Source organism: Erythrolamprus reginae, chromosome 2 (assembly GCF_031021105.1).
Source record: "Erythrolamprus reginae isolate rEryReg1 chromosome 2, rEryReg1.hap1, whole genome shotgun sequence".
NCBI classification, from domain to species: domain Eukaryota; kingdom Metazoa; phylum Chordata; class Lepidosauria; order Squamata; family Dipsadidae; genus Erythrolamprus; species Erythrolamprus reginae.
In genome coordinates, this window is record NC_091951.1 from 21493345 (window position 1) to 21515073 (window position 21729).

At 40.6% G+C, this 21729-nt stretch overlaps 1 protein-coding gene across 1 annotated transcript in view; it reads right to left on the reverse strand.

Moving 5' to 3' along the window:
- Positions 1-21729, reverse strand: part of LOC139159877 (zinc finger protein 84-like) — a 98695-nt gene that overhangs the window by 6281 nt on the left and 70685 nt on the right. The window contains exon 1 of the mRNA XM_070737312.1: positions 19662-21612. Coding sequence (XP_070593413.1) covers positions 19662-21243 — 1582 coding nt within the window. The 5' untranslated portion in view covers positions 21244-21612. Of the gene's footprint in view, positions 1-19661 lie in introns of the transcript that reaches the window.

A 21729-nucleotide genomic window follows, 5' to 3' on the forward strand; every position in this document is an offset into this window, starting at 1 on the left:
AGAAATGGAAAATATTTTGATTTTTCCCTTGATCTTCTTCCCTTTTCAATGTTGCTTTTTATTTCAATTGTCCGGAGTGGTCTTATTGCCACCCTCTTTGTCTGTAAGATTCAAAGAAAAATAGAACTTTAATTGTTTATAAAATAATTAGAGATGATGGTAAAAAAAGAATAAAAGTATATATTATAGTGAAAAGTCAAACATGCCCCAATACTAATCACTTAAATTATTTATGATTGAGAGAAGACTACCGAGATCCATGCTCAAATATCCATTCAAATTCAGTTGTTTAATTGGGTCAATCAAGCATTCTTAGCAATGCAAATGACTAGCAATTGCTTCCAGGTGTGGGGATTCAGCTCCACTGATCTTAGAGGCCTAGGTCTTAGAAGAACTTGGACAATTAAAGATAAATAAAGCAATGGGTCCAGATGGCATCCACCCCAGAGTTACTAAATAACTCAGAGCTGTGACTGCTTCCCCCCCTGACTGATTTGTTTAACCAATCCCTTTTAACAGGAGACGTTCCTGATGATTGAAGAATGGCCAATGTTGTGCCTATCCACAAGAAGGGTAGTGGAGAAGAAGCTGACAACTACAGGCCAGTTATCTTGACATCAGTTGTAGTTAAAATGATGGAGACTTTACTCAAAAAGAAGATAAATTAATACCTAAAAAACAATAACTTATTGGACCCAAACCAGCGTGGCTTTACTGAACTGGCTCGGCTGCTCTGGGCTGCCTTCAGCAGTGTTTTGAAATATGCTCCTACCTGCAATGAAGAAATCGATGCTTGCCTCCTGTTCTTCACAGGCAAGAGCATGTTTCAAACTGATGTAGGCAGAGTCCAGATGAGCTTAATTAGCTTAAAGAGTGCCCGCTGGAGAAAGAGCGGCTCCAGGCATGTCCCCCACTTTCCCTGGAAAATATTGGGGGCTTATTATATTCCAATGCATGTCCTGAAAAACTTTGTTGGACTAATTTGGTCTTATTTCGGGGAAAACATGGTATATGCATTGAGAGAAAAACATATACAACCACCCTACACACACAAATATATATAGCTCAAAAAAATAAAGGAAACACTCAAATAACATATCCTAGATCTGAATGTATTAAATATTATCATTGAATACTTTGTTCTGTACAAAGTTTAATGTGCTGACAACAAATGAAATTGATTTTCAATCAGTGTTGCTTCCTAAGTGGATAGTTTATTTCACAGAAGTTTGATTTACTTGGAGTTATATTCTGTTGTTTAACTGTTCCCTTTATTTTTTTGAGTAGTATTTATGGAGAAAGTCTATGTCTTCCAAGCCTAACAAAATGTCAGAAAATGGTTAATCTGAACCCTTCTGAGCTAAATTTAGAGATATGGGAACTTTAACTGATGAAATGATGCCGAAAGCCTTTGCAAGCTTTGAAGGACCACTTTTGTTCATCATAAAAGGGGCAACTAATGCCAAATAGTCACTGCTGAAGTGCGGTCACTGAACAACTATTAGGATTACCACAAATTTTGTGGGTCAGGTGCCCATCTGCTTCTACTGTATTATAGTAACTTTGAAAGCTCAGGGAATAAGTGGTAAGTAAGGACTACCTGTGCCACCAAAGATGCCAAAAGGACCTCAATAGCTATTTCTTATAAAGTGCCGGATGAAGCACAATTGAACCTAGTTAAACCCATGAATAGGAAAGCAAATACCGTACTTATTGGCAACACATAGAAATAAAAAAACAAACACTGAACAGTTGAACAGTGTATTGACGTAAAGTTGACATAAACAGTTGACATAAAGAAGAGGGTGTCAGCTTAGTTTCCAAAGAAACAGTGAGCAAGACAAGAAGCAATGGATGGAACTAACCAAGGAGAGAAGCAACTTACAACTTCATGTCAGTAGAAGCTTCCTAACAATGAGAATACATAACAAGTGGAATATCTTACTGTCAGGAGTTGTAGATTTGCTACTAGAAAAACACTGGAGGCTTTTAAGAAGATGTTGGATAACCAGTTTTCTGAAGTGCTGTAGGGTTTCCTGTCTAAGCAGGAGGTTGGACTAGAAGACCTCCAAGGTCGCTTCCAACCCTGTTATTCTGTGTGTGAGTACTTTGGTGTATCACCAGGCTAGAATTCCCACTGAAACATCCCAGAATCAGGACATTCATAGTCTCTAGTGTGTGGGTCCTCTGGTGTATCACAAGCTGGGAATTTTGGTTGAAACTTTTTCTACAAACAGAACATTCAGATAGGGTTTTTTTCCTGAGTGAGTCCTTTGGGATTTCACCTGGCTGAAATGCTCACTGAAGCATTTTCCACAATCAAGGCATTCAAAGGATATCCCTTCTGTGTGAATCAATCCTCTAGTGGCTAATCAGGTGGAAATTTTTAATGAAACTTTTTCACCCCTATATGAGTCCTCTGTTGTCACATGAGGTGGGACATTCCAATGAAACTTTCACACAATCTGGACCCTGTTACATCATGTGATTCAGCTGATGTATCACCATGTTGCCCTGCTTTTATTAAAATGAAGCTTTTCCAGGGCTTACATATTTAAGGGTCAAAAATATGTGCGATCCCTAATATATTTTTTAAAATAAATTTTATTTTTTCACCAAATCTACACAAACATACATACAGTATACCATATTATCAAGACTTCCAGTTATATATTTCTATCCAAAATATCATAAATATCTATCCTTGCTTTTCTCCTTTTATAGTTTTATCTCCAGTATGCTTTCCTTCTATATTTTGTACTATCTCCCTCTCTTCTCTCTACCTTCTTTCTCCCTCTCTCTTTCCTCCTTCCCTCCTCTCTCTCTCCCTTTCTACTTCTTCTTTCTCCCTCTTATCCTTCCCTGAGTGCATCTAATCATAATCCAATTTATGCTTAGCAGATTAGCAATTGAGAAGCCTTGACTTCATTTCAATATCGGAACTATTTCTTAAACTTATCTCTTTCCCTTTATCTATATTTATACTTTAAGTTGCTCTAATTCTGCCTCCTTCCCCCTATTTTTGTCGCTTAGGTCTACCGCGTTCCTAATTAATCGCTATAATAATAATTCACAACGTGCAGCACCAGTGGGATTAAATTTGGGCAGGGGAGGAACCTGCAGCACCAGCAGCTGACGCGCTTCAGCCCGGTTGATTCTCTGCTTTCAGGCCGTGGAGGGAACCAAACAGCCCGACTTGCACACCGACTCTCCCCCCACCTGCCCTCAACTCACCTTCCAACGGCTGCTTCGATCCTCTGAAGAGCACAAAAGCACCTCTGCACCCCACCTCCCTCCCTTGAGTCTTCCGGAAGAGGAAGTTCTATGTTTCTCTCTCTGATCTTTTCTAGCAATTTAGTACTCGATGGTTTTAACTCATCTATTAGGCGCGTTTCATGCACGGATGTTGCCTATCTGACTGCCATTTCCTGAACGTGGCAAAAAAAAACCCCACTCTTGTCCCGTCTTTACCTGAGGCGTTTGCAAGATGTTTTCACTGTATAAATGCTGTCAAATCATTTTTCACTTCTAGCAACTGACCTTTGCAAGTGAGCCTTGTGAAATGTAATGGTACTTTGCTTACCAAGATTAGATATGTGTTGAACACCAAATTTATTTATTTTTTAAATATTTTTATTGAATTTAAAACAAACCGACATACAAAATACAAAACATACATATCTACAGGACCAACATACAAAGGGGGGGGTATTTCCCCTAGATTTATATTTTAAAGGACATATTTTTATTTTTGTTCGTTTGTTTAGTTTTGTCAAGTACATATTGTAGGTATGTAAAGATATAATATTCATATACACGATACTTGTAAAAAATAAAAAGAAACAGGTACAAACAAATAAAAACAAAATAGGTATAAGTAAATTTGGACAATAGTACAGTAGGACATGGTGGTGAGCTTATGCACACCCCTTACAGAACTCTTAGGAAAGGGGTGAGGTCGACTGTAGTCTAAGGTTAAAGTTTTTGGGGTTTGGGGAACAAACCACAGAGTCAGGTAGTGCATTCCAGGCCTTGATCACTCTGGTGCTGAAGTCGTATCTTCTGCAGTCAGGTTTTGAGCCATTTACATTGAGTTTGATTCTATTGTGTGCTTCTATGTTGTTGTGCTTGAAGCTGAGATATTCATTGACAGGTAAAACATGGTGGCAGATGATTTTATGGACTACATTTAGATCAGATCGAAGGTGATGTAGCCCTAATTTTTCTAAGCTCCAAAATTTCAAGTCTGGTGGAATAACGCATTCTGTTGTAAGTAGAGGAGTGGGGGACTCTTCTTGTGAAATATTTCTGGACTCTTTTATTTATTTATTTATTTATTTATTTATTTATTTATCAGATTTTTATGCCGCCCCTCTCCGGAGACTCGGGGCGGCTAACAGTAATAATAATACAATGTAAACAAATCTAATATTTAAGTTAATTTTAAAAAAACCAATTTAGAAACCAATCATACATACTGACATACCATGCATAAATTTTATAAGCCTAGGGGGAGGGAAAGTCTCAATTCCCCCATGCCTGACGACAGAGGTGGGTTTTAAGGAGCTTACGAAAGGCAAGGAGGGTGGGGGCAACTCTGATATCTTTCAATTGTAAATGTTTATGAAGGTTTAAAGAATGACACAATCATCTTTATTAAGGGTGACTCTCAGTGGAAATCAAAACCTCTCTACATCCCAAAACTTCAAGACTTATTTCCCATGGCTCCCAAGGATTTATTACATGGTAGCACCATTAGGTCAGATACTCTAAGGGAGCCAACTTCACTCCTGTGGTCTGTATCCAAGAGCAACCAGCATACCTGATGGAGGAAATTTTATATCTGCTACATGCCATATTCCTCTATGAATTGACCTGCAAGGAAGTCTCCAGAGAGAGGAAAAGTATGCAGGAAGGTTTTAGAAACAACAACAACAATAAGAAGAGTTGGAAGGGTCTTGGATAAAAACAAAAAACAAGATTGGGGGGTGGGGTCTCATGGCCGCAGCACCGGGGATATTTCTTTCTCTCTTGGAAATGTCCCCAAGTCCCAATGCCTTGGTGGTCTGGTCTGATTGGATTTCTCCTGCAGCGAGAGTGACCCATGGGACTCTGCCAGAGGCCTGGAAGAGGCCGGCATGCCCCACTGAACGAACTGGCTTGTCTCGTACCGGCTATGGTGAAGACAGACAGGCAGACAGCTGCGGAGACTACACAACGCCAGGAGGATAGCCAAACGATTCCATCTGGAAATAGAATTGCAGGAGTTACTTGCAGAGGGGAAAAAGGGATTTCCTGTCTACGGTGGTAAGCGGAGAGTGCCTGAACGGGATTTTAGACTTTTGTTTTTCGCTTGGTTGCTGGATGGAGTTAAAATGGCCTGAGATTGAAGAAGGCAGCAATCTGTGCAGTGTGACATTTCAGCGGAAGCCTCGAAAGTAGCGAATTGCCCTTCATTTCGATTTTTTCTTACTACCTAATTGGTTTTCATCGAAATTCGCCTTTTGGAATTTGGAATTTTAAACTTCTGTTGTGGAATCCTTATCTTTCTTTTATAAACAAGGAACGTAGGACCGGAAGAGCAAGTCTCTAAAACCGGAAGGAACTATAAAAGAGCTATCTAGAGAAGACTTGGAAAATTGATCACTTAGCGACATCGTGTAGCTGGAGAAAATATAGCAGTTTGCTACAAGTTTAAAGACAGTAATCTTGCTGTGAGAAGATTGACCAGAGTAATGCATGGGAGGAAAACAAGGTTCAAGATGAAATATTTAAATGCACACTCCCACCACCACCCTGCACAGATCACCTCAGTAGCCAAAACTCTCATCACCAGAACCAAACGCCTAGCTGAGCATGAGCACTTAAAAACTGAATTGAACAAACACAAAGATGTATTAATTTCTAATGGATTCGAAAGAAAAACAATTACAAACCTAATCAAAAAAGAGACATCCCCCAAAAATCAAGACCAAGAACAGGATAATGGCCACCCCGAGTCTGCGGAGAGGGGCGGCATACAAATCTAAATAATAAAATAAAATAAATCACCCTCCTCCCTTACATCAAAGGCACCACAGACAAAATTAGTAAAATTCTCCACAAACATAATATCAACACTTCATTTGTCACTAAGCAGAAAATATCAAACATCCTAAGAAACCCAAAAGACAAAATCCATCTCGAAAACCAAGGAATCTATGAAATACCATGCAAAACATGTGCAGCAACTTACATTGGACAAACTAATCGAAGAATAAATGCACACATTGCAGAACATAAAAATGCAGTCAAAAAAGAAGAAAAAACTTCCTCCCTTGTCCAGCACATTAAAAAAACAGGACATGAAATTGACTTCGGCAAAACTAAATTACTTTCCAAAACAGAACATGTATATAAAAGAATAATCATGGAAGCCATAGAGATAGAAAAACACCCCCTCAGCATGAATAAACGTGATGACACATCCCGCCTACCAGAAATTTGGAAACCAGCCCTAAACAAAAAAACATATCATAATCATCACCATGTCAATCCTTCAACTAAATGTGATTCCACCAACCAATCAAATCATTAAAACATAGCCACCCAATCTACTTGCTACATTCAAACCAACTTTCCACCCCCACCACTATTTATAAGGAACAAATGGCAGTTGCAAACAAACTATATCTACAGCAGCACGAAGCTTACAACTTCAGCCTGATGATGGTAATGTGATTTCACCGAAACGTCGCATAGACACTCAAAATATTACACGGGGCAAAACCCGAACTCAGAAATATATATATATATATATATATATATATATATATATATATATATATATATATATATTTGTTTTCGTAAATTTTCACGGGTATATGTATGTAGATTGTTCTGAGTTCGGGTTTTGCCCTGTGTAATGTTTTGCATGTCTATGCGACGTTTCGGTGAAATCACATTCACCATCATCAGGCTGGAGTTCCAATCTTTGTGTTTTTGCAAATGAATATTAGCAACATTGCTAATATTCATTTGCAAAAACACAAAGATTGGAACTCCAGCCTGATGATGGTGAATGTGATTTCACCGAAACGTCGCATAGACATGCAAAACATTACACAGGGCAAAACCCGAACTCAGAACAATCTACATATATATATATATATATATATATATATATATATATATATATATATATATATATATATATATATATATGTGAATGATGAGGCAGCAGCCATCTCGATCACCGGAACATAAAACTTTAATAAAACAACTTAGCTTTCGTTAGCGTGCTGCTAACTTCGTCAGAGTATTAAAATGCCATGGGAGACAATCACATTTATAAAGCATTACTCAGTCTGCTCATAGCCCGCGTCACTGGGCCACACCCTTCCCTCCCCTCTGCAGCAAGCCTAATTGTAGGCTTAATCATGCTGGTTAAAGGGGGAACTACCGCTTTTACTCGTGTCTGTTGCCTATTTCCCTCCCCAAGGGAGGAGGTGGAGTTACGAGGCAATGCTTTGGAGGTATTTGATATTTCTTTCTTCCCCCAATTATCGTTGTTACTTTCTATGGTGGTACATGTCTGCTCTTGCAATTTTTTTTTTTTGCCCATGCCCTCGTCCTAGGTCTGCACTGTTCTAATCCCCCCTTGTCCCCTGCGTTAAACCTGCATTGTGCCCCTCCCCCTCTACCTCCGTGTTGCTCCAGTATGTTCCCTTGTTTCCCACTAGGGGTTGCTCCACCCTCATTTAGCTGGTTTCTATGCCTGACCTGGAGAATTCTGTTAGGGGCTTTATCCAATCCTAATGACCTATCTCCTTTAAGTCGTTGTTGGTGCCTTAAAGCCTGGTATGCTGATGGCATATCAATATGTCTATTTAAAGAATTTTCGTTGGAGAACCAGGCTTCTTTTAGGAGGCGACCTCCCTTGGTTTCATCTCGCGCCAGAATCTCAGTTCCCTGGAAATCGAAGCCATGATCCTGCTCCTCCATGTGTGTCCAAATCTGGGAGCGTTGTTCCTGACGTCGGACCGCCAATTTGTGTTCGTGTATACGAGTTCTCAATCTTTTAGCCGTTTCACCCACATAGTGGTGAGCACAATTATTGCAGTTTATACGGTAAATTACTGAGGAGGACTCCTCCTTCACTAAGGTTTCCTTCGGGCGCATTACTGATTTTCTCAAAGTTTGATCCGGCCTATGCGCTACTTTGACCCCATGGGGTGCCAGTATGCGTGCGGCTGTTTCGGATACCCCTTGTATGTACGGGAGTACCCTCCACGCTGATGTTTCGTTTGCGCTTTCAGTAGGTTGTCGGGGTCTGGGTAACGAAACATCAGCGTGGAGGGTACTCCCGTACATACAAGGGGTATCCGAAACAGCCGCACGCATACTGGCACCCCATGGGGTCAAAGTAGCGCATAGGCCGGATCAAACTTTGAGAAAATCAGTAATGCGCCCGAAGGAAACCTTAGTGAAGGAGGAGTCCTCCTCAGTAATTTACCGTATAAACTGCAATAATTGTGCTCACCACTATGTGGGTGAAACGGCTAAAAGATTGAGAACTCGTATACACGAACACAAATTGGCGGTCCGACGTCAGGAACAACGCTCCCAGATTTGGACACACATGGAGGAGCAGGATCATGGCTTCGATTTCCAGGGAACTGAGATTCTGGCGCGAGATGAAACCAAGGGAGGTCGCCTCCTAAAAGAAGCCTGGTTCTCCAACGAAAATTCTTTAAATAGACATATTGATATGCCATCAGCATACCAGGCTTTAAGGCACCAACAACGACTTAAAGGAGATAGGTCATTAGGATTGGATAAAGCCCCTAACAGAATTCTCCAGGTCAGGCATAGAAACCAGCTAAATGAGGGTGGAGCAACCCCTAGTGGGAAACAAGGGAACATACTGGAGCAACACGGAGGTAGAGGGGGAGGGGCACAATGCAGGTTTAACGCAGGGGACAAGGGGGGATTAGAACAGTGCAGACCTAGGACGAGGGCATGGGCAAAAAAAAAATTGCAAGAGCAGACATGTACCACCACAACGATAATTGGGGGAAGAAAGAAATATCGAATACCTCCAAAGCATTGCCTCGTAACTCCACCTCCTCCCTTGGGGAGGGAAATAGGCAACAGACACGAGTAAAAGCGGTAGTTCCCCCTTTAACCAGCATGATTAAGCCTACAATTAGGCTTGCTGCAGAGGGGAGGGAAGGGTGTGGCCCAGTGACGCGGGCTATGAGCAGACTGAGTAATGCTTTATAAATGTGATTGTCTCCCATGGCATTTTAATACTCTGACGAAGTTAGCAGCACGCTAACGAAAGCTAAGTTGTTTTATTAAAGTTTTATGTTCCGGTGATCGAGATGGCTGCTGCCTCATCATTCACACATATACCTGGAACTCGCATTTTTAGGACTATTCTTGATATATATATATATATATATATATATATATATATATATATATATATATATATATATATATTTGTTTTCGTAAATTTTCACGGGTATATGTATGTAGATTGTTCTGAGTTCGGGTTTTGCCCTGTGTAATGTTTTGCATGTCTATGCGACGTTTCGGTGAAATCACATTCACCATCATCAGGCTGGAGTTCCAATCTTTGTGTTTTTGCAAAAACACAAAGATTGGAACTCCAGCCTGATGATGGTGAATGTGATTTCACCGAAACGTCGCATAGACATGCAAAACATTACACAGGGCAAAACCCGAACTCAGAACAATCTACATATATATATATATATATATATATATATATATATATATATATATATATATATATATATATATATATATATATATGTAGATTGTTCTGAGTTCGGGTTTTGCCCTGTGTAATGTTTTGCATGTCTATGCGACGTTTCGGCGAAATCACATTCACCATCTTCAGGCTGAAGTTCCAATCTTTGTGTTGTTGTAAATGGAATGTTAGCAACTGACATTTCTTCCTAGTATGTAGTGTGGGGGTGGAGATTTGTTTTGAATGTAGCAAATAGATTGGGTGATTATGTTTCAGTGATCTGATTGGTTGGTGTAATCATAGTTATTAGAAGGAATGACATGGAGATTTTTATGAAGTGTGTGTGTATATATATATATATATATATATATATATATATATATATATATATATATATATATATATATGTTTTTTATGTCGGATCACCCTGGTATATTGAAGGAACGCCCCAGCTCCTTTTTGCCTCTAGGCCCAACCCAGGGCCATTTCAAAGCAGTTAATTTTGTGAATTTTTCAATTTCTATTTATATGTATTTATATTGTGCCACATTTTATTAGCTTTTTACTTATTACTAATTTAATCTTTTTTTTAATATTGGGAGGGTTCGCTAATTAATGGATGATTGGAATGGAGTTAATCTTGTGCATGGAATGAATGATTGGTATGAGTGTGATGGTTGGGGTGGGTGGGAGTACAGTATGGATGAGATGATTGTGAGTAGTATGAATGATAGGTTTGGCCCATCTGATGCTCGGGAGACAGGAGAGGAAGGGGCACCGATCTCTGGGGTGGCAGAGGGCCGGAATATCCCTGTGTTGCTGGGGAGAGGCAGATACGGTGGGGGCCACAGAGTTAGCCGTTCCAGGGGAACGAGAGACCGTTGCTTAATAACGGTCCCTTGTTCCGGCTCTGTGAGCCCAATCTTGGGTACTGGTGATGAGTGTAACTCTGGCCCTGGACTCAGGTTGCTGCTGCTCAATGCCAGGTCGGTGGTAAATAAAGCTCTCCTCATCCGGGATCTGATCCTGGATGAGGAGGCCGACCTGGCATGTATTACTGAAACCTGGCTGGGCCCGGAGGGAGGTGTCCCTCTCTCTGAAATTTGCCCAGCCGGGTTTCAGATATGGCATCAACCTCGACCCCAGGGAAGGAGGGGAGGAGTGGCTATTATAGCCAGGGAGAGCCTTTGCCTACGTAGACTCATTGCTCCGGAAATTGCAGGTTGCGAGTCTCTCTTGCTGAAGTTGGACTTAGGGGTTCAGGTGGGCTTATTTCTCACGTACCTGCCTCCCAGCTGCGTGTCAAAAGCCCTGCCTGTGCTACTCGAGGAGGTAGCCGGGTTGGCGGTGTAGTTCCCCGGACTCATTGTCCTGGGGGACTTCAACCTGCCGTCACTCGGCAAAACCTCTGGGCTGGCGCAGGAGTTCATGGCCACCATGACAGCCATGGACCTGACTCAAGTAGTACATGGTCCGACTCACGAGTGAGGGCACGCACCTGACATGGTATTCCTTTCCGAGCAATTGAGCAATGGTCCGAGACTAAGGGACTTAGAAGCGTTGCCTTTGTCATGGTCAGACCATTTTCTGCTACGGCTTGACTTCCTGGCTCCAATCCTTCCCCGCAGGGAGGTGGAACCAATGAAGATGTTCCGCCCCAGATGCCTGATGGACCCAGAGGGCTTTCAGACGGCGCTTGGGGTTATTCCAGAGGCACTCGTCCACAGTTCGGCGGAGTCCCTCGCTGAGGCCTGGAACAGGGCTGCGGCAGGGGCTCTTGACCGGATTGCGCCTTTGCGACCTCTCCGCGGCGCTAGACCCCGTAGAGCCCCATGGTTCAACGAGGAGCTCCGGGTGTTGAAACGCCAAAAGAGACGTCTAGAGAAGCGATGGAGGAAGAGTAGGTCCGAATCTGATCGAACACTTGTAAGAGCTTTTATTAAGACTTACAAAGTGGCGCTCAAGGCGGCAAGATGCGCGTACCATGCCGCCTTGATTGCATCAGCGGAATCCCGCCCGGCTGCTCTGTTTAGGGTGACCCGCTCCCTTCTTAATCAGGGGGGAGCTGGGGAGCCCTTGCAGAGTAGTGCCGAGGAGTTTAACACGTTTTTCGCTGATAAAGTCGCTCAGATCCGGGCCGACCTCGACTCCAATTGTAAAACAGAGTCGACTGACAACGAGTCAGTCGAGGTGACTGGGGCACGTACTTGTCCACCTGTCTGGGAAGAGTTTGATCTGGTGACACCTGATGAAGTGGACAAGGCCATCGGAGCTGTGAGTTCTGCCACCTGCTTACTGGATCCGTGTCCCTCCTGGTTGGTCTCGGCCAGCAGGGAGGTGACACGGAGCTGGGCCCAGGAGATTACCAACGCTTCCTTGGGGAGGGGAGTTTTTCCATCACTCTATAAAGAAGCGCTTGTGCGCCCCCTCCTCAAGAAGCCCTCCCTGGACCCAGCCGTACTTAACAACTATCGTCCAGTCTCCAACCTTCCCTTTATGGGGAAGGTTGTCGAGAAGGTGGTGGCACTCCAGCTCCAGCAGTCCTTGGAAGAAGCTGATTATCTAGGTCCCCAGCAGTCGGGTTTCAGGCCCGGTTACAGCACGGAAACCGCTTTGGTCGCGTTGATGGATGATCTCTGGCGGGCCCGGGACAGGGGTTTATCCTCTGTCCTGGTGCTCCTCGATCTCTCAGCGGCTTTCGATACCATCGACCATGGTATCCTTCTGCGCCGGTTGGAGGGGCTGGGGGTGGGAGGCACTGTTCTTCAGTGGTTCTCCTCCTACCTCTCTGGCCGGTCGCAGTCGGTGTTAGTGGGGGGTCAGAGGTCGGCTCCGAGGTCTCTCCCTTGTGGGGTGCCTCAGGGGTCGGTCCTCTCCCCCTTGCTATTTAACATCTACATGAAACCGCTGGGTGAGATCATCCAAGGACATGGGGTGAGGTATCATCAATATGCCGATGATACCCAGCTTTACATCTCCACCCCATGCCCAGTCAACGAAGCGGTGGAAGTGATGTGCCGGTGCCTGGAGGCTGTTGGGGCCTGGATGGGTGTCAACAGACTCAAACTCAACCCGGATAAGACGGAGTGGTTGTGGGTTTTGCCTCCCAAGGACAATTCCATCTGTCCGTCCATTACCCTGGGGGGGGATTATTGACCCCCTCAGAGAGGGTCCGCAACTTGGGCGTCCTCCTCGATCCACAGCTCACATTAGAAAACCATCTTTCAGCTGTGGCGAGGGGGGCGTTTGCCCAGGTTCGCCTGGTGCACCAGTTGCGGCCCTATCTGGACCGGGACTCATTGCTCACAGTCACTCATGCCCTCATCACCTCGAGGTTCGACTACTGTAATGCTCTCTACATGGGGCTACCTTTGAAAAGTGTTCGGAAACTTCAGATCGTGCAGAATGCAGCTGCGAGAGCAGTCATGGGCTTACCTAGGTACGCCCATGTTTCACCATCACTCCGCAGTCTGCATTGGCTGCCGATCAATTTCCGGTCACAATTCAAAGTGTTGGTTATGACCTTTAAAGCCCTTCATGGCATCGGACCAGGATATCTCCGAGACCGCCTCCTGCCGCACGAATCCCAGCGACCGATTAGGTCCCACAGAGTGGGCCTTCTCCAGGTCCCGTCAACTAAACAATGCCGGTTGGCGGGTCCCAGGGGAAGAGCCTTCTCTGTGGCGGCGCCGGCTCTCTGGAACCAACTCCCCCCGGAGATTAGAACTGCCCCTACTCTTCCTGCCTTCCGAAAACTCCTTAAGACGCACCTTTGCCGTCAGGCATGGAGAAACTAAACATCTCCCCTGGGCATGTTAATTTATACATGGTATGCTTGTGTGTGTGTTTGCTATTACATGGGGTTTTTCTTAAATCATTAAATATTTTAATTAATTGGATTGTTGTGACTGTTTTTACTTGTTGTGAGCCGCCCCGAGTCTTCGGAGAGGGGCGGCATACAAGTCCAACTAATAAAATAAATAAATAAATAATAAATAATTTATTCATAGCCGACAACGATATTCTGTATGTATCACGTTTTTTGCTGAAATTTTAAAATTAAGGGAGACTAGGATGGCACCATTTCAGCCTTGTTATGGCCTCATCAGCTAGCCACACCCTTACTGGGATTTGATACGGTAGCTTCTGCCTTGTAAGGCAGAGAATTAAGGTCTGGTGGCTCATCTGTTAATTCTCTGCCTTACAAGGCAGAAGCTGCCGGATCAAATCCCAGTAAGGGTGTGGCTAGCTGATGAGGCCATAACAAGGCCGAAATGGTGCCATCCTAGTCTCCCTTAATTTTAAAATTTCAGCAAAAAACATGTGAGATATATATGTGTGTGTGTGTGTGTGTGTGTGTGTGTGTCATATGTTTAAGCTGAATTTGAAAATTAAGGGAGACTAGGATAGATTTTGACACAAAATGTAACCCTTCCCTGGTACAGAGCTGAAGGGATTGAATACTGTAGCCTAGAGGATAATTCTCTGCCTTACAAGGCAAAGGTTGCAGGTTCAAGTCCCAGTGAGTATGGCTAGCTGATGAGGCCAAAATAAGGCCGAAATAGATCTATCCTAGTCTCCCTTAATTTTCAAATTCAGCTTAAACATGTGACACATACAGATAGAATTGTCGGCTATCAATAAAATTAACTGCCTTGGAAATGGCCCTGGGTTGGGCCGAGAGGTGTGGTGAACTCTGCCTTGTAAAGCAGAGAGCTAGCAGTTACAGCTATCAGATCAGAACCCTTCCAGCTCTGTACCAGGGAGGGGGTATATGTTTTTTTATGTCGGATCACCCTGGTATATTTTTAAGGAACGTCACAGCTCCTTTTTTGCCTCTAGGCCCAACCCAGGACCACTGCAAGGCAGTTAATATATTTTATAGCCGACAACTATATTCTGTATGTGTTAAATGTTTTTAGCTGGAATTTTAAAATTAAGGGAGATATGTGTGTGTGTGTGTGTGTGTGTGTGAAGTTTCATTTTTTTTGCTGAATTTGAAAATTAAGGGAGACTAGGATGGCACACACAAATATATAAGTTAGTGATATAAAGTGTAAAATGGAAGAATTATATACGAGGAGAAAATGTAATGGCTTATAAATGAAAAAATTGAAAATAGCTTTGATCATTGTGCATAAGATAAGTGAGATATTTGATAATGATTATGATTATTTTTGGATGACTTTTTTTCTCTTTTCTTCTTTCCTTTTTATTATTCTGATTGATTGAACTGTAAATTGCTTATTTGATTTATAGTGATAAACAAAGGGGGGGAAGGGGGAAAAGAAAATGGAGGAGAGCTACAATAACAGGAGTAGTATTAAATTGGGATAATAACTAGCACTAATTATGTTAGACATTATAAGGAAAGATAGATGAAACAACAAAGTTAAAATCAGTAGATTAGGGAAGATTATCACTGAGTTCAGTAGTAGAAGATATTTAGAATGAGGGATAATATATAGATTAGGGAAATATATAGATTAGGGAATATTATGGCACTGCATTTAGCAGTGAAAATAATTAGAATAGGGAAGATTATTGTACTGATATGACAGTGACACACAGATTAGGGAAGATTATCACACTAAGAACGGCAGTGGAAAATATCTAGATGAAGAAAGAATATTAATACTTTGGGGTTTTTTAATGAAAGATACTTTTTGCATAAAATAATGGAATAATGATTTATATTTATTTTGATCTGTTAAAGTAGAAATGATATACTGATATGATGAAAGAAGTGAAATAAATGAATTGAGTAGGAAATGTATTTAAAAATTTCTAACAACCACCCTTCCTCCTAAGTATAGATTAAGATACGATATGAAGTGTTTTTTCTTTTCCTTTTTTCTTCTATTCTTTTTTATTTATTTATTTTTCTTTCCTTCCTGGGCTTTTAAAGAGACGTAAATTTGGATATTTTCTATTGTTAAGGGCAGTCATGATAAAAGGGGTTTTTTTTCAAATGAAAGTAGGAATGTGTTTTCTAAGAACGCTAGAAAGGGACTGAGGTACGATGGCTCAGTTAGGAAAAATAGCAAATAGCCAAGAGAAATTTAGATAACTATAGCACTCTAAATATAAATTAAAGCAAAGAACATTATCTAAAATCCGGATGATAGCATTTGGAAAGGAAGTAGCAGAGGATGAATGATATATACCAGAAAAATTGGATAAATAATTAGAAAAATTTGAATAATTTGACTAAGAATTTGGCATTTGATATTGTATTGTATTATATTTTAATTTGAGGTATATAAATTGGAATCTCTGTAAGGTGTAGAAAACAATAAAAATTTATATACCCCCCCAAAAATGTAGATGTTTTTGAAAAAACAAAATACAAAGGAAAAAAAGAAATGACAATGACAATAAAGTAAAATAAAATAACAAATAGATACTCTCTCTTATTATATTTTATAACTAAATATAGTATTTAACTTGCGATTTTCCATATCTGTTTCTCACACTTTCCTAAAGTAACCCTATATTTCTTAAGAGCAGAAAAGAATACAAGTATATCTTTCACTTCTAAAATTACAGCAGAGACATCAGAAAGTTTAAAAATAAAAAAGATTTTAAAAAAAACAGTATGAATTTTAACAAATTTTATAACTATGTTTTTCCATCTCTTATACATAGACCATTTGATGAATCTAAAAATCTAAAAGCTTAAAACAGTTTTAATCTATATATGTTGTGGCATGTCTGAGATAAGAAAAAAGGTATTGCTTTTAGTTTTGAAATAATTCCTCTTTGCAATGTGAATAAACTAATCATTTTCAATTCTTTTCCTTTTTTGTAACCAATTGTACCATTTGCCCCAAATTTTGTAGAAGGCTGTATCTTCTCTGTCTTTAATACGCATAGTTAACCTATTCATCTCAGCCAGTTCCATTATTTTATTTATAATATGTACATTGGTGGGTATATCATCCTTTTACCAATTTTGGGCGTAACAAATTTTTGCGGCCCTTATCAGATGTATACTGTAATAAGGTATTTATCCTCTTTTTTGGTATTGCTATCGATCATTCCCAATAGGAATATTTCTGGTTCAAATTTAATCTCTGTTACAGTAATTTCTTTTACCCATTTCCATATTTTTCTTCAAAAATGTATAGCTTCCCCACAGGTCCACCACATGTGGTAGTATGTGCCTAACTTGTCTTTACATTTCCAACAGTTTGGAGATATTCCTTGATAAATTTTTGCTAGTCGGACTGGTATAAAGTGCCAACGGTAGAAGGTTTTGTAGAGGTTTTCTTTATAGGCAGCTGAAATAGTTAATTTCAAATTACAACTCCAAAGGGATTCCCAGTTCTCCAAATCAATCGTATGGCCTATATTTTGGACCCACTTTATCATCTTCTTTAACTCTCTCCTCCTCCATGTTCTCATTTATTAAACATTTATAAAACTTTGAAATTGCTTTTTCCTCTGGGCCTGTGAAAATTTTATCAATTTCCTGCTCTTTTGATTGAAAACCACTTTTTTCGAGGTCAAATTTATATTTATTTTGTAGCTGCAGATAAGACCACCAATCAATAATTATACCTTGTTCTGATATTAATTTTTAATATTCCAATGCATGTATCCCTCTATGTAGATGCAGTTAATAACTTTTTTAAAAATGCCAAAAAAAGGAAGATGGTTAGCTTATAAATTAAACACAAAAGAAATTGATAAGTAAATCAGAAGATGAGAAAGGATGTATGCATTAAAGATTAAAAAGTAATAACTGAATACTTTAATGAAATATGATATGATAAAGAGGTTGCAATTCAGACTAAAACCTTTCCTACAGATAGGAGATTCATTTTTTTCTTAATTTTGTTTTATTTTTTTTCACAAACTTTATATTAATTCATATGCCATATCAACACGTTACAAACTTGTACATATTTCCAGGATATCATAAACAAATATCCTAAATTTTCAGTTACTTTTATCTCCCATTTATTTTCCTTCTATATTTCATGTTACTCCCCTCCCTATATCTCCCTCTCTCCCCTCTACCTTTTCTCCCTCTCTACCTCTCTCCCCTTCCTACCTACTTCCTCTTCCTTCACCTTGTCCTTTCCTGAGTCCTTCTAATCTTAATCTGTTAATGTTGTTTGTTGTAATCATAGATTTATAAGCACTGGAATTTGGAAATAAAATATTACTGGAGAGTGATATTTAAGCCTAATTATGTGCTGTATAAAATCTTAATTCTTCCTCTATGGAAAGGCAATCTAGGCTGATTAAGCAAGTTGCAGACCATGTATGGACTTGGTATACAAGATGAAGAAAAACATATAGCTAACTTCCATATAGGGATGCATTACTGACATTCCTTTGCAATCACACAATCATGGGAAAAAAGCAAGGAATGCAGCTTCTGAGAAGCTTGCCTTATAAGGTACAAAAGTAAATAGTTGCTGGAGGATGGTTTAATGTATGTGGCGCTCGCTAATTGGTTATTCTGTACCACATGTCACAACTGTGAATATACAATAAATAGGAGACACCTGGATCATTCTGGGTCGTCCTCCCAAAAACTTTCTCTCTGTCGCTTCATTCTGATGTGACATATCATGGCATGCAGTGCCTTTCCCGAGGGCGACCCACTGAAAGAGGGCTGCATGCCTTCAGTTGTTGACAGATGAGCTTTCCAGAACCCTAGATTAATTCTAACATTGGTGCTATTCATAAACTAACAGCTTCCCTTTATCTATATTTAAATATGTAATATGTTTCTCTAGGTATAACAAATATTATCTAATGCTTCCTCCTATTTTTGTCACCTGGGTCTACCACCTTTAGTTTTCAATTTTCTTTCAAATTATTCACCATTGCTTATCTTCCAAATTTGTCCATTTTCTTGGACTTCTGAGTAATTTTGGGTCTTACACCTTCCTTTCAACTGGTTCTTTTTTTCCCTGCCCTTTCCAAATGACCTAACTTTTTAATATCTTTCCCCTTTTTATATCTCCTTTCCAACTTTATTTTCTTTTTATTGTCACATTCTCTGTATTTTAACAATTTCTGATTTATCACTACATTTCCATCCATTAATAACATTCCAAAATCTCTGCATCGAAAAATCCCATTTGTAAATTGTATAGTCCTATATTTCCTTTTATGTTGACCCATATGCATTCTAAGGGGTTTTCTTCTTTAGTTACATGTAGCTCTGTATCAACATAAGGGTTCTTTATATACAGTGCAACTCCGCCTCCTTTTTTGGGTGATCTGGTTTTTTGGAAGTTTGTATCCTTTTATCTGTGTGTTCCAATCATGTTTTTCATCCCACCAGGTTTCTGTTATTCCAACTATGTCATGTTCACCTTCATCCTTTAATATTTCCAGTTCACTGTTTGTTCCCCAGGCACTGTGCATTTTTGTGAAGGCATTTGAGTTTTTTGTAGCTGACTCTGGGTGTCCTTTCTGTGTCACCTGATTGATGTTTCTGTTTGACTTCTTTCCCATCCCTCTTTGTCATTTGCCTTTGTCAGTACCCTGTATGTAATTATATTGGGCTACAATACATATAAGCTATGAACGTATGTTTATATGATATACCTTTAAGAGATGGATCATAGTTAGCCACAAGAGGGAGCCAAAGGAGTTCCTGTTTGGAGGGAGTTTTTATTGATAGTTACTTTATGTCTAGAGCTATGCGTGGAAGTTAACTCGTTTGTATTGGATATTGGGATTGTGATTAGAATTGAAATAGATTACCTTGTTGCTTTATATAATATATACTGTATATCTGTACTGGTTTCCATTACTATTACCACTCACAACTAAAACTGTTTCTTGAACTGTTTTCTGGATATATGTTTCCCTAAACTATCAGCCTTCTTACTTACTAGGTGTCTCCTGTTGTGTCTCAAAAGGCTGGAATTACAACTGAAACTTTTCCCACATTCAGGACATTCAAAAGGTTTCTCTCCTGTGTGAGTGCTCTGGTGTTCCACCAGGTTCCCACTCTGACTAAAACTTTTCCCACAGACAGGGCATTCAAAGGGTTTCTCTCCTGTATGAGTCCTCTGGTGATTCACCAGGCTAGAATTTTGACTAAAACCTTTCCCACAGTCAGGACATTCAAAGGGTTTCTCGCATGTGTGAGTCTTGTTGTGTCTCAAAAGGTTGGAATTACAACTAAAACCTTTCCCACATTCAGGACATTCAAAAGGTTTCTCTCCTGTGTGAGTCCTCTGGTGTTCCACCAGGCTGGAATTCTCACTAAAGCTTTTTCCACAGTCAGGACATTCAAAAGGTTTCTCTCCTGTGTGAGTCCTCTTGTGTCTCACCAAGGTGGAACTGCAACTAAAACTTTTCCCACAGTCAGAACATTTAAAGGGTTTCTCTCCTGTGTGAGTCCTCTGGTGTCCCACCAGGTTGAAACTCTGACTAAAACTTTTCCCACAATCAGAACATTTAAAGGGTTTCTCTCCTGTGTGAGTCCTCTGGTGTTTCACCAGGCTAGAACTGCAACTAAACCTTTTTCCACAGTCAGGACATTCAAAGGGTTTCTCTCCTGTGTGAGTCCTCTGGTGTTTTACCAGGTTGGAACTGCAACTAAATCTTTTTCCACAGTCAGGACATTCATAGGGTTTCTCTCTTGTGTGAGTCCTTTGGTGCACCACCAGGTTGAAATTCTGACTAAAACCTTTCCCACAGTCAGGACATTCAAAGGGTTTCTCTCCTGTGTGAGTCCTCTGGTGGTCCACCAGGTTGGAACGTTGACTAAAACTTTTCCCACAGTCAGGACATTCAAAGGGTTTCTCTCCTGTGTGAGTCCTTTGGTGCACCACCAGTCTGAAACTCCGACTAAAACGTTTCCCACAGTCAGGACATTCAAAGGGTTTCTCTCCTGTGTGAGTCCTCTGGTGTTCCACAAGGTTGGAATTGCAACTAAATCGTTTTCCACAATCAGAACATTCAAAGGGTTTCTCTCCTGTGTGAATCCTCTGGTGTATCACCAGGTTGGAATTTTCACTATAACTTTTTCCACAGTCAGGACATTCAAAGGGTTTCTCGTGTGTGTGAGTCCTGTTGTGTTTCAAAAGGCTGGAATTCCATCTAAAACCTTTCCCACATTCAGGACATTCAAAGGGTTTCTCTCCTATGTGAGTCCTCTGGTGTATCACCAGGCTGGAATTTTGACTAAAACTTTTCCCACAGTCAGGACATTTAAAGGGTTTCTCGCGTGTGTGACTCCTGTTGTGTCTCAAAAGGCTGGAATTTTGACTAAAATTTTTCCCACATTCAGGACATTCAAAAGGTTTCTCTCCTGTGTGAGTCCTCTGGTGTTGCACCAGGCTGGAATTTTCACTAAAATTTTTCCCACAGTCAGGACATTCAAAGTGTTTCTCTCCTGTGTGAGTCCTCTGGTGTCTCACCAGGATGGAATTTTGACTAAAACTTTTCCCACAGTCAGGACATTCAAAGGGTTTCTCTCCTGTGTGAGTCCTCTGGTGTTTCATGACTGAAATTGTGACTGAATTTATCAGTCAGCGCATTCAAACATCTTCTCTTACTTGTGAGTCTTGGGTGCTTCGCCACACTGGAATTCTCTCTTTGAAGTTTTTCTCACAGAATGGATGTTCAAATGGTATTATTACTGTGTGTGCATCCTTTAGTATTTCATGATCTGACAATTTCTAATGTCATATGTTTTCTCCCTCATGTGTGTCTTCTGATGTACCACCATATTTGCACACTCACTAAAGCACTTAGCACATTGGGAGTTCTTTCGTGGCTTCCTTCTTGTGTTTTTGCTTCCATAAATCACAAGGGAGCTGTTCTGACAAGTTTTTGCTACATTTAGATAGTGTGCATGGATTTTCTCCTGTTTAGCTCCTCATTGCATAAAGAGCTGTGATTTGCAATCTCTTCTTTTCCCACAACAGGAAAACATATGTTGCTTTTCCACAGCTGAGTTCATAAAAAATATGGACAATGCCTCGTTT